This window comes from Penaeus monodon, chromosome 8 (genome assembly GCF_015228065.2).
Source record: "Penaeus monodon isolate SGIC_2016 chromosome 8, NSTDA_Pmon_1, whole genome shotgun sequence".
Lineage (NCBI taxonomy): Eukaryota > Metazoa > Arthropoda > Malacostraca > Decapoda > Penaeidae > Penaeus > Penaeus monodon.
Genome location: NC_051393.1, coordinates 10,653,883 through 10,666,382, shown reverse-complemented (window position 1 = coordinate 10,666,382; position 12,500 = coordinate 10,653,883). Strand labels below are relative to the sequence as shown.

General features: G+C 50.1%; 1 protein-coding gene across 4 annotated transcripts in view; it reads right to left on the bottom strand.

Annotated features, from left to right (window-relative positions):
* The window catches only part of LOC119576140 (SH2 domain-containing protein 4B-like), a 164,695-nt gene that overhangs the window by 43,967 nt on the left and 108,228 nt on the right, over positions 1-12,500 (bottom strand). Inside the window, exons 1-2 of one of the 4 annotated variants that reach the window (XM_037923708.1) lie at positions 10,693-10,778; positions 534-995 (exon numbers count right to left, since the gene is read on the bottom strand). The exons of 2 other annotated variants lie outside the window; for them this stretch is intronic. In XM_037923708.1, coding sequence (XP_037779636.1) covers positions 534-672 — 139 coding nt within the window. In that variant the 5' untranslated portion in view covers positions 673-995; positions 10,693-10,778. Of the gene's footprint in view, positions 1-533; positions 996-10,614; positions 10,630-10,692; positions 10,779-12,500 lie in introns of those variants that run through there. One more of the 4 variants, XM_037923709.1, reaches the window with a different exon arrangement.

Sequence of the window (12,500 nt, the reverse complement as noted above, 5' to 3'; positions counted from 1 at the left end):
AGAGAGAGAGAGAGAGAGAGAGAGAGAGAGAAGAGAGAGAGAGAGGAGAGAGAGAGAGGAGAGGAGAGGAGAGGAGAGGAGAGAGAGAGAGGGAGAGGGAGAGGGAGAGGGAGAGAGAGAGAGAGAGGGAGAGGGAGAGGGAGAGGGAGAGGGAGAGGAGAGGGAGAGAGAGAGAGAGAGAGAGAGAGAGAGAGAGAGAGAGAGAGAGAGAGAGAGAGAGAGAGAGAGAGAGAGAGAGAGAGAGAGAGAGAGAGAGAGAGAATCACACAAACACGAGAAATGAAGCTGTGTCCCGGGTGATGGGCCGTGGCGGCAGGAGAAACAGGCGAGGGAGCAATCCAGACACGCTAGCAAACGCTGCACGCACGCACGAAGGCACGCACGCATACGCACATGCCCCAAGGATATACACTCAACATACACGACACGACACGACACGACACGACACGACACACACACACCTAATTCCCACGGCACCAGCGCCGCCCGCCCGCCCGCCCGCCCGCCCGCCCGCTCGCAGGCCGCCCACTTACCGTCCGGGTCTGTCTCCCACACGAACTCCATCGACGGCACCGAAAACCGCACCTTGGACGCGCCCGACACCCGCGGGCTGCCCAAGCCGCTGCCGCCGCCCGCGTCGCCCACGCCCATGCTGCACGCCCGCACCTTCATGCCTCAGAGGCTGACGAAGGCGGCGACGAGGCTGACGAGGCTGACGACGATCCTCACGCTGATGCTGATACTAACGATGCCAAGAATAAACTGCGATTTCTATTCCTTTTCCGAATAGTTTTTTTTTTTTTCCTTGCACTTCCTTCAGCCTGCAACTTATCACATCTCTATTTTAATGACTTCGTTCTCCCGTCTTTCTCATCATCGGCGTCTCTGTTCCCTCCTTTTATTCCATTTCACTTCTCTCTCGTTTTTCCGAAGAGATTTCAATGAGGAATCACGGCGTAATCCAGTACGAGTCTTTCCTCTTTCCGATTGCCTTCCTGTGCACAGATGATAAACCGATAAGAAAATTGGCCCCAAGATAACGATAAGAATCTTGGGAATGATTTGAAAAAGAGTAAAAATAGATGAACGAATAATCGAGTAATAACTATCGAGAAAAAAGGAAACGGAAGAAAAAGCACGAAAATACAAACACACAAATAAATTAACAAACACACAAATAAATGAACAAACAAATAAATAGATAAATAAAAACATACACAAATAAATAAAATAAATAAAATCTATGAAATAAGGAAAAGGGTGTTAGCGAAAGGATTTGTGTTCTAATTAATTTCTCACGAGGAACCGGCCGAGAATGCATCACGTTTCCGGAAAATTCTCCTCCACTTCTCTTTCCTCTATACCTATGCCCTTTTATCCCGCTTTACCTTCTTCCCCACTTTTTTCTTATTAACTTACATCTCTTCTTTTATTCCCCTCCTCCTCCTCCTCCCTTCCTTTCCTCATTTTAGTCGTTCCTCATAAATAAAAATTCTCAAGCTCCCAAAATATGTCTCGTACGTGAAGATTAAAAAACGTCTCATAAAAAATAATAAAAATAACAATACTAATAAAGACACGACACAAAGGCAGCAAAAAGGATGCAAAATAATAACAATAGTAATCCGCGTCATGTGGTCAGCATCTTTTGAGCCGCCTCGAGACGCCCACAATGGACGCCGCCTCTGACAAACACGTCTCTTGTTTGTCACGCTCGCCCATGACTATGCTGCCCTTCCACGCCCCTGTCACCCTTCTACCCCCCTGTCACCCTTTAAATCCATGCCAGTCTTTAAACCCAAATTTTAATCCCTGTCACCCTTCCACGCCCTCTCCCTGCCAACCTTTGAACCCGTCACCCTTCCACGCCCCTTCCCTGTCACCCTTTGAACGCCTGTCACCCCTCCACGCCCTTTCCCTGTCACCCTCCTACTCGTACACCCGCGAACCCTATTTCATCCACCTGCCCACGCGGCCTCGGCAAAGCACCCTTCCACCCTGCCAACATCTGTCTCGCAGATTCATCCAATGGGCTTCTTCCCGTTACACCTACACCTACTTGAGCGTACTGAACCCCGCCCACGCCGCCCATGCACACGCTTCCTCATTACACCCCCCCCCCCTTCCGCCCTCCTGCCCTCCAGCCCACACCCCCACCTCACATCCCACCCCCAACTAAACTTCACACGTACCCACATGCAAACCCTTTCAAATACCCACGCGATTCTCGTTACTATGAGCGTAACGAGTTTTCTAAATACCCACCTTGTTATCCGCTCCTCCAACCCCTCCCCCCCCCCTCTCTCGTCACCCTTCCCCAAGCCGCCCACACTTCCCCCACCCGCACGCCCACCGCCTCCTCCGAGACCACCAACAGCCAAGCCAGCCAGCCCACCCACCCGCCCACCTTCGCCCACCGAGTCTCGCATTTTCTCTAGCCTTCGACAAGCCCGGCAGTCCTCGCTTTTACCCGCCGCTCTGACCTTCCAGGAGGGAGAGGGGGTGAGGGGGTGTGGAGGGGGGTGAGGGGGTGTGGAGTGGGGTGAGGGTATTTGGAGAAGGGAGAAGGGTGGGGTAGGAGGGGGGGGGGTCAGATGACATGCCTTCTCATTCATGCTCTCTGCAGATTGCAACTTCCTTTTTTTATTTGTTTTCTTCGCAGCGTCTTTTCCACTCTACGTCTACTAGGTGTAGATTCTTCTCCTTCTCCTTCCCCTTCCCCTTCCCCTTCCCCTTCTTCTTCTCCTTCTCCTCCTTCTTCTTCTCCTTCTCCTCCTTCTTCTTCTCCTTCTCCTCCTCCTTCTTCTCCTTCTTCTCTTATTTATTCTCCCATTCCTCCTTACTCCCTTCTCCCACTCCTAATTCCCTTCTTATTCTCCCGCTCATTATCTCCTTCCTTTTATTCTCTCTCCTCCTCTTCTGCTTTCCCCTCCATGCAACAGTTCGTCTTCGGTTCCCACCCCTTCTTGCAACCTGCAACGTACGGCTTCGCAATCTGCAACGCCGATCCCTTAAAACTCGACACCTGCTGAAGGCAACACCTCACCCTCAACCTATGTTACCTCTTCCTTTCCTCATTTTCGTAATCCATTTTATCGTCCCTTCCCTTTCACAATATTCTCCCGCTTCGTTCTCCATTTCATATCTCTTCCCCATTCTCCACATCTTCTGTCTTCCTCTTCCTTTCTCCTATTCCTCCGTACTATTTACCTATCCATTCATTTATTTACAAAACTTTAAACCTTAAAACTACACCAGCTAACGAACATTACACTACTCTCCTCCAACACCTAAAAACCATTCTCATTATCACGCAAATCCGACGAAGCGAGAGGCCAACACCGCGAGCCAAAGGGCCGGAGATGCACGTCACTTCTCCAGACGGCGGAGGAGCGCATGGCACACACACGACGGGGAAGAGGGAGGAATGGGAGGCGGGAACCGACGCCCGCGGGGAGGAATGGGGCCGGCGGTCGCTCGCTCACAAGACAGACACACACACAAGAATGGCAAAAGGACACGGACAGACACAGACACAGGTACAAGCAATATCTACAGATACAGACAAAGCCGGACACACACACAAACAAACAAACAAACAAACAAACAAACAAACACACGCACGCGCGCACACACACACACACACACACACACACACACACACACACACACACACACACACACACACACACACACACACACACACACACACACACACACACATACACACACACACACACACACACACACACACACACACACACACACACACACACACACACGCGCACACGCGCACACTCACACGCAAACCTACTTTCCCACGGACGGACACGGGTCAACATAAACCCATATGCGTATGCGTGTGAACAAAGACGCACAAAAACTCGTACACATATTTAAAGACCGATACTAAAAGTGACACTTTTACGGCTGTAACAATAACTTTTCGAAATAAGCAATTATTATTACTATTTTCACTATTATTACATCATTATCATCACCATTATTACCCATCGATATCATCGTTATTACCACCTTTTATCATTATAACAAATGGTAGTATCATCATCATTATTATCATTATCATTACCATTATTATTACTATTATCATTATCATCATCAGAATCATTATCATCAGTGTAATTCTCGTTATCATTATCATCATTACAAATCATACACACTTACTGAACCACGACCAAAACGCTGGCACGACCACCCATCCCATACCCTCCCCTATCCCTAACCCACAGTACACCCCATCCCATACCCAATACCCACCCCACCCCTACCCCATACCCCCCACCCGTAACCCTCCCCCCCCCCCTTCCGCACAGACGCGAGATCGTTCGAGCGCAAACGGCCGCGGGATCGAGAGCGAATGCCTCGGCCCTTCACGCCCGCACTCTTTGCCTCCGAAGGCCCCCGAGGCGAGCCAAATTTCCCTCGGGAAGCCAAGCCCGAGCGCAAAAAGGGCCGCCGAGTGTCACATGTGCGTCGGCCGTTGGGAGATGACGCCGAGGTTGGAGGGGGGGGGGAGAGAGAGAGAGACAGAGGGACGGGGTGGGTGGGTGAGGGGGGGGGGGTGATGGACGACCTCCACGCAGCTTCCCACCCACCTTATACCTCCCTCCCTCCCCCCCCCATCCTCTGACCCTTCCACATTCATTCATTCCGGAGCTGCGTCTTGTGCCAATGGGGAGGGGGAGGGGGAGAGGCAAGGGGGAGGGGGATGGGCAAGGGTGAAGGGGAGGGGGCAAGAGCAGACCAGATGGTGCTTGGATAGCGAGAGAAAAAGATAAAAAATAGAGATAGAGAACTAAGAGGGACAAGGCAGGTGTGTAGAAGAGGAATGGGGGAGGGGGGAGGGGAAGGGGGAAGGGGAGGGGAAGGGGGAGGGGGAGGGATGGAGAGGAGAGGGAGGGGAAGGGGGAGATTGTAGTGTCCGGTTTCACCAAAGATGGAAAAATTATCTCAGCTATGGAGACCTATACAAGGCCTTAAAACCTCCGATGCTTGGTATCGCCCCTTCCCTCCCCCTCATCTACCTCTTTCCCTCTTTCTCCTCTTCATTCTCCTCTCTCTTCGTTCATTTCCACTCCCTTTCATCTCCTTTTCTTTTCCCAACCTCGCTTACCTGTTTTCGTCTCCCTCCCTCCCCCCTCCCTCCTCCCTTCCCTTCCCTCCTTCCCTCCCTCCCTCCCTCCCTCCCTCCCTCCCACATCCCCCTCCCCCAACATACCACAAAAATAATGTCAAAGATTTTTGTTTCTTCCAATAAAAAAAAACATCCGGCCTTGACCGACACAAGACTCCCTCCCTGGGCCTCCGGCGTCATTTTTCTCCATTTCGCTTCCTCTCGTTATCTCTACTCCGCCGACGCCTGTTATCACGCGGCCGATCTAAAGTGCCTTCAAAAATACAACGATTATGCGATTTAATAGAAAGAAGGAAGGAGGGGAAGGAAGGAAGGAAGGAAGGAAGGAAGGAAGGAAGGAAGGAAGGAAGGAAGGAAGGAAGGAAGGAAGGAAGGAAGGAAGGAAGGAAGGAAGATAGAAAGAAAGAGAGAGAAGGAAAAAAAGGCAGAAAGATAGAAAAAAAATTGATAGAAAAATAGAAAGAATGTGGGAAACCAAGAAAGAAAAGGCAAGGAAAAGCAATAAGGAGAAAAAAGAAAGTAAGGCAAAATGAAAGAAATAAACAAAAGAAGGCAAGAAAAAAAAATCTTACGTGTGATGCTCACTAATCATTTTCCGTTTTCGCATCTGATCTGATCGTGTTCTATTTTCCACCATTCTCCCTCTTTGTGCGCTCTCTCTCTCGCTCCCTTTCCCTCTCCCTCTCCCTCTCCATTTCTTTTATTTTTTCTCAATCTAGTCGTCCATTATCACTTTTCAATCGCCTCTTTTTTCGTTTCCCAATATCCCCCTTCTTTCTTTCTCCCTCTTTCTCCCGTTCTAATGCTCTCTATTTTTATCTACCTCTATCATATTTTTTCTCCCTCTCTTTCTCTTTTTCCATCTTTCTCTTTCAATCTATCCCCCCCCCCCTCTCTCCTTCTCTCCTCCATCCTTCTTTTTCCCATCTGACCTGACCCCCCACCCCCACCCCATTTCCGTCTGCTTCCCCTCCCTCTTCAAATTCCACCAAATATTTTCCCCTCAGCAGCCTTAATGTCTCCCCTCCTTCCCCTCCCCCCACGCCTCATCCCCTATATCGGGGGGGGGGGGAGACAGCGGAAGGTAGTTGTAGAAAGGTAGATAGTAGGACCATAACCATATACAGTGACGGGGGAGGGGGAGAGGGAAGGGATGGGAGAGGGGGAAGGGGAGGGAGGGGAGAGGGGGAAGGGGAGGGAGGGGAGAGAGGGAGGGAGGGAGGGGAGGGAGAAGGGGAAGAAGGGCAAGAGAAGGGGGAGGAGGGGGAAGAAAGGAGGAAGAGGAGGGGGAGAGAAAAGAAGAGAGGATGAAGAGGAAAGGGCAGACGAGGTGAAGAAGATGGAGAGGAAGGAGGAGGAGAAGAAAAACAAGGGAGAAGACATAAATGAAGTAGAAAGGGGAGGAAGGAGGAGGGGGGGAGGGAGGGGGGAGGGAGGGAGGGAGGGAGGGAGGGAGGGAGGGAGGGAGGGAGGGAGAGAGAGAGAGAGAGAGAGAGAGAGAGAGAGAGAGAGAGAGAGAGAGAGAGAGAGAGAGAGAGAGAGAGAGAGAGAGAGAGAGAGAGAGAGAGAGAGAGAGAGAGAGAGAGGAGAGAGAGAGAAAGAAAGAAAGAGAAAAAGAGAGAAAGATAAAAAGAGAGAAAGATAAAAGAGACGGGGAGGTAGGAGGCAAGCACCCGGAAAGAGACCTGTGGCATAACGCCTCCTCCTTACCCTCCCCCTCCCCCCCTCCCTCTCCCCCTCCAGATAACCAGGGTACGGACGTGACGCCCCGATGCGTTCCCGTAAGCGTTACCGGGCTGATACATATCTACGTAATCAATGAACTGCGCAGTAGACAAATCGTATAAAAAAGTAAATAATCATACGTTGCACCACAAATTCACATAGATATGCAAATAAATAAAAATGAAACAAGACAGGGAGGATGCAAAAAAAAAAGGGAGCGAGAAAAGAGAAACCCATCGTCATAAAGTGTGAGCGTTAAAAAAAAAAACACGCAATTCCCGAAAATAAATAAATTATTCCAAAAAAGTGAGAATAGACGCAGATGGAAAATACCCGTGGGACGCAGACGGCGAGGATAAAGAGAAAGGATGTGTGGGAGGGGCGTGGGAGGCGAAGGGCGGGGAAGGAAATTTGAGTTACGTGCGGGTCAAAGGCAGAAAATGCAAGGCAAGCGAGGATGCACAGATGGAAGGTGGGGGAGGGGAGGGGGGTGGGAGGAGAGGGGGCGGAGAGAGGGGAGGGAGGAGGAAGAGGGGGGAGGGAGGAGGAAGAGGGGGAGGGAGGAGGAGGAGGAGGAGGAGGAGGAAGAGGAAGAGGAAGAGGAAGAGGAAGAGGAAGAGGAAGAGGAGGAGGAGGAGGAGGAGGAGAAGGAGAAGAAGGAGAAGGAGAAGAAGGACAAGGAGGAGGAGGAGGAGGAGGAGGAGGAGGAGGAGGAGGAGGAGGAGGAGGAGGAGGAGGAGGAGGAGGAGGAGGAGGGAGGAGGAGGAGGAGGAGGAGGAGGAGGAGGAGGAGGAGGAGGAGGAGGAGGAGGAGGAGGAGGAGGAGAAGGAGGAGGAGGAGGAGGAGGAGGAGGAGGAGGAAAGAGAAAGAAAAAAGGAAGAGGGAGGAGGAGGAAGAGGGAGGAGTTGGAGGAAGAGGAAGGAGGAGGAGGAAAGGGTGAAAGAGAAAGAAAAAAGGCGAAGGAGAGGGAGTACACAAATATGAAAACAAATGCAGTAAACGAACAGAAAACATTGGAGAAATCTAAGAGCTAAAATCAAAGAACCAATTCTAAGAATCTAAGAACAAACAAGAATGGAAAACAAGAAAAACAACGAAACCAATCAGATAACAGTACCGCCCCCCCCCCTCAAAAAGAAAAAAGAAAGAAAAAAAAAAGATCACCTTCCCCCCCCCACCCCCTTCTTAATCCCCCCCTCCCCCTCCTCACACACACACACCCGGTCGCCTCCCTCAATATTAGACGCCTCGCCTTTAATTAACCCCCGCTAATTGCACCTCCCCCGGGCGTTATTATCGAAGGCAAACGCACTCATTATCCCAGGCGACGAAAATGAGGCCGCATGTCGAAGCTATGTGGCGAATTATGAGGACCTGAGCGTGGCTGTGCTCATGACTAGGCCCCGGGCAAGGCTACGCGCCAAGACTAAACAGGAATAGGATTTAATTAACTGCACTTCTCGAGGACCAAATTTGTGTGATTAAGCTACCTGTTCGTGCAATTATGTGAACAAAAAAAAATCTATATATTAACCGAGATTACTGGCCAATCTTCCCCTGAGGTCGTGTTCATATATTTTCATTATCGCAATCGCCTTCGCTCCACACGCCAGCCCGCCCGTGTCTCTGTTAACCCACTCACATCTACCCACGCCCACTCACATTTCAGCCAGCCCACTCTTTCCTACGCCAACCCACTCTTTCCTACGCCAACCCTCTCTTTCCTACGCCAACCCACTCACTCTTGCGCCAACCCACTCTCTGGACCCAATCAATTCTCATCCCTTCAACCCCCCTTCCCTTCCCCCCCCCCTCCAAGATTACGCCCACCCATTACCAAGATCTAACACCCATTAATCTCCCGCCCATTTACGCCCCTCACAGCTCGCGTCTTTATCCCCTAACCTGATCTCTTAAGTCACATATGTCTCCTCTACTCCCTCCCCCCCACCACACCATCTCCCCACGTCTCACTCCACCTCACCCCTTCCCCAACCCCCATTTCCCCCACTCACCCCTTCCCCAACCCCCATTTCCCCCACTCACCCCTTCTTCAACCCCCATTTCCCCCCTCTCACCCCTTCCCCAACCGCCACAACTCCCTCTCTCCTTAAACCCCTTCCCCGACCCCTCCATGACCCCCTTCCCCGACCCCTCCATGACCCCCTTCCCCGACCCCTCCATGACCCCCTTCCCCCCCTCCCCTCCCCCCCCACTCAACTTAGCACAGCCACCCACGACCTAAACATACATAAAGAGGAAAATCTGACAGATGATTCCTTTTCCCTTGACACTTGACACTTTAGGAATGACCGCCACGGGTGCCACCTCGCCCGCCGTGTCACAAGCCTTGGGCTCCTGATCACCTTTGCGGGGGAGGGGGAGGGAGGGGAAGTGGGAGGGGGAGGAGGAAGAGGGGGAGGGAGGGGGAGGAGGAAGAGGGGGGAGGGGGAGGGGGAGGGGGAGGAGGAAGAGGGAGAGAGGGAGGGGTGGGAAGTGGGAGGGAAAGGGGGAAGGGGAGAAGGAAGAGTAGAGGGAGAGCGGTGGGAGGGGGAAAGGGAGGGGGCGTGGAAGAAAGAGGGAGAGAGGGAAGGGGTGGGGAGGGGAAACGGAAGGGAAGTGGAAGGGGGAGAGGGAGGGGGAGGGGATGAAGAAGGAGAATAGGAATGGGAAAGGAGGGGGTAAACAAAAAAGGGAGTGTGGGTAAGAAAAAAAGACTGAGAAAGATGAAGGAAGGAAGGAAGGAAAGGGAACTAAGGAAGAGCATGAGAATGGGGAAGAGGAGGGTGAAGGGAGGTGGGAGGGGAAAACAAGGAAGAAAATGGGAATGAGAATAAGACGGGAAGAGGATTGGAAATGGGGAAAGATTTGGAGAAGGAAAGCGAATGGGGGAAGAGAGGAAAAAGGAAAGCGAATGGGGGAAGAGAGGAAATAGGGAAGGGAATGGGCAAGGAGAGGAAACAGGGAAGGGAATTTGGAGGAGAGGAAAAAGGGAAGCGAATGGGGGAGGAGAGGAAATAGGATAGGGAATGCGGGAGAAATAGGAAGGGGAATGGATGGAAGAAGTAAAGAAGGGGATGGGGAAGATGGGGCACTGGCGAAGGAAGGGGTATGGAGGGGGGAGTAGAATCCCCATCAACGACAGAGGGGGGGGGGGGGGTAGGAGAAAGGATGGTGATACGACTAAGGTGTGATAAAGCGACACGTAGGTGATGCAGCGAAACTAATGAAACGGTGATGTACTGACAGCTGAACCCAAGGATAAAACTAGCAATAAACATACTTAAAATAGTTGACAAAAATCCACAAAATGAATGAACAGGAACATATCTCATTCACAGATATAGGTAACACACATCATCCAGAAACTGTGATTTAAAAAAAAGGTCACACAAATCGAAGAGTCAGGTGAGGTCGCGGGTCCTAAATATCAGGCGCATGAAGGGTCACCTGAACATAGGATCCCAAAGTATAAAGATTAGCAAAGCATTTGATGGATGTAAAGAACGATGATTTCTTCACTTGGAGGTTATTTAAGGTCCTTTTGTATTCTGCATTCAGAGCATAGTTTCTTGCGTCTCTGACAGGGGAGTCCAATTCTAGAGATTTATTTATTCATTGTTCGTAATCATTTTATCAAGATATGTATCCGACGTGGATGATATATTTTTTTTTTTTTTCAGTAACACTCATAATCGAAAATATAGACCGGGAACGAAAAATAAACACGCCACTTTAACAAATCGAAGCCGATTTCGGGCACCAAGCGCGGTCGCCTCACACACACTTCTCCCGACGCGCGGCCGCCGTACCTCTCGCACTTCACATCCAACTTCCACGGCGTCCCGCGGGTAACTGACGCTCGCAAGGGCTCGTGCCTGCTGACCCGCCCTTCCCCCCCCCCCCGCTCCTCCCCCTCGCCCCTCCCATCCGCTGCCATGCGCTACCTGATGCCAAGCGCTCTGAATTCTGCTCGAATATCTATTGTCTTGTATATGTGTCTATCGACCGAAAGCCAGACAGCGCCAGGCGATGTACGGAACGCGGCGGCGAATAAATCAGTCTATCAAGGTATAAGGCATTCAGGACACGGACCGACAATGGAACAATGGAGCTATATAAAAAAAAAAGTCGGTTGTCAAGACTTCAGGGACACTTAATAGACCGCTGACTATGCAGAATTGTGCCTGCCATGCACACATGATTTGTGTACTTGGGCATGCGCACATAAGGTAAACACAGCAACCTGCATGAATATACATCGATGAGATTAACAAAGAAACTGACCACGCACGCAGATACACACACACACACACACACACTCAGATACAAATACACACAAAGACATGCACACAGATACAGATACACACACACAGACATACACAAAGATACAGATACGCAGACACGGACACAGACGTACACAGACACAAATTAAGGGCGAGAGAGGGGGAGAGAGAGGAGAGGGAGAGGGAGAGGGAGGGAGAGAGTGAGAGAAATGAACAGACAGGCAGGCAGGCAGGCAGGCAGGCAGGCAGGCAGGTAGGCAGGCAGGCAGGCAGGCAGGTAGGCAGGCAGGCAGGCAGGGAGAGACAGACAGACGTAGAAATCGAAATCTTAAAAGTCCCATCAAACAACAGAACTTCTCTCGGATGTAAATAAAAAAAAATATATATATATATATCCACTGCTTCTTTCTTTTTTCTATTCCATTGTCCCCAAGGAGAGAGGTTTTATTAAGACTTAGATTAACTTCGACATAAGCGGCGTCCCTTTGGGATTCCTTTCATAAGCCAAGGGGCGACGCGACGTGGTCGATGTTGAGGAAAAAATCCATATAGGTAAACAAATAAATATTTAATAATAATAATAATAATAATAATAATAATGATAATAATAATAATAATAATTATTATTATTATTATAATATATAATAATAATAATAATAATAATAATAATAATAATAATAATAATAAAATAATAACAGTAATAACAACAACAATAAGAGGAGGGGGACGGGGACGGGGAGGGGGGAGGGGGAGGGGGAGGAGGAAGAGGAGGAGGAAGAAGAGGAGGAGGAGGAGGAAGAAGAAAAACAACGAGAACAATAATAACTACTATTAGTATTAGTATTACTACTACTACTACTACTACTAACAATAACAACAACAACAACAATTATAATAATAATAAAATAACTAAATGAATGTCTGATAATGGCATCTAATCCCCACCCCCCCTAACGGCGTATCAGGAGCTGACACAAGTACCTCCGTGTCCTGTTCGTCAGCCCGAGAGCCCGGACTGTCAGCCGAGACATTAGAATTTGCGAGGCTGACACCGCAGCTCAGACCGGCTTATTAGCAAGTCAATTTCGTTCGGGAGACTGCCAGGGAGAGAAAAAAAAATCTGCCAGGGGGTGGTGTGTGTGTGGGGCGGGGGGTGAAAGGGGGGGGGGCTCTTTCTGTTGTCTCTCTCTCTCTTTTTTTGTTGTTGTTTTGTCTCTCCCTTTTTTTGTAGACTATTCATTCGACTTCATTAAGCGACTCATTTATCACACCTGTCCCGCCTCCTCTCTCCCTTTCCCTTTCTCTTCCTTTGCAGCTACTAATAACATCCTTCC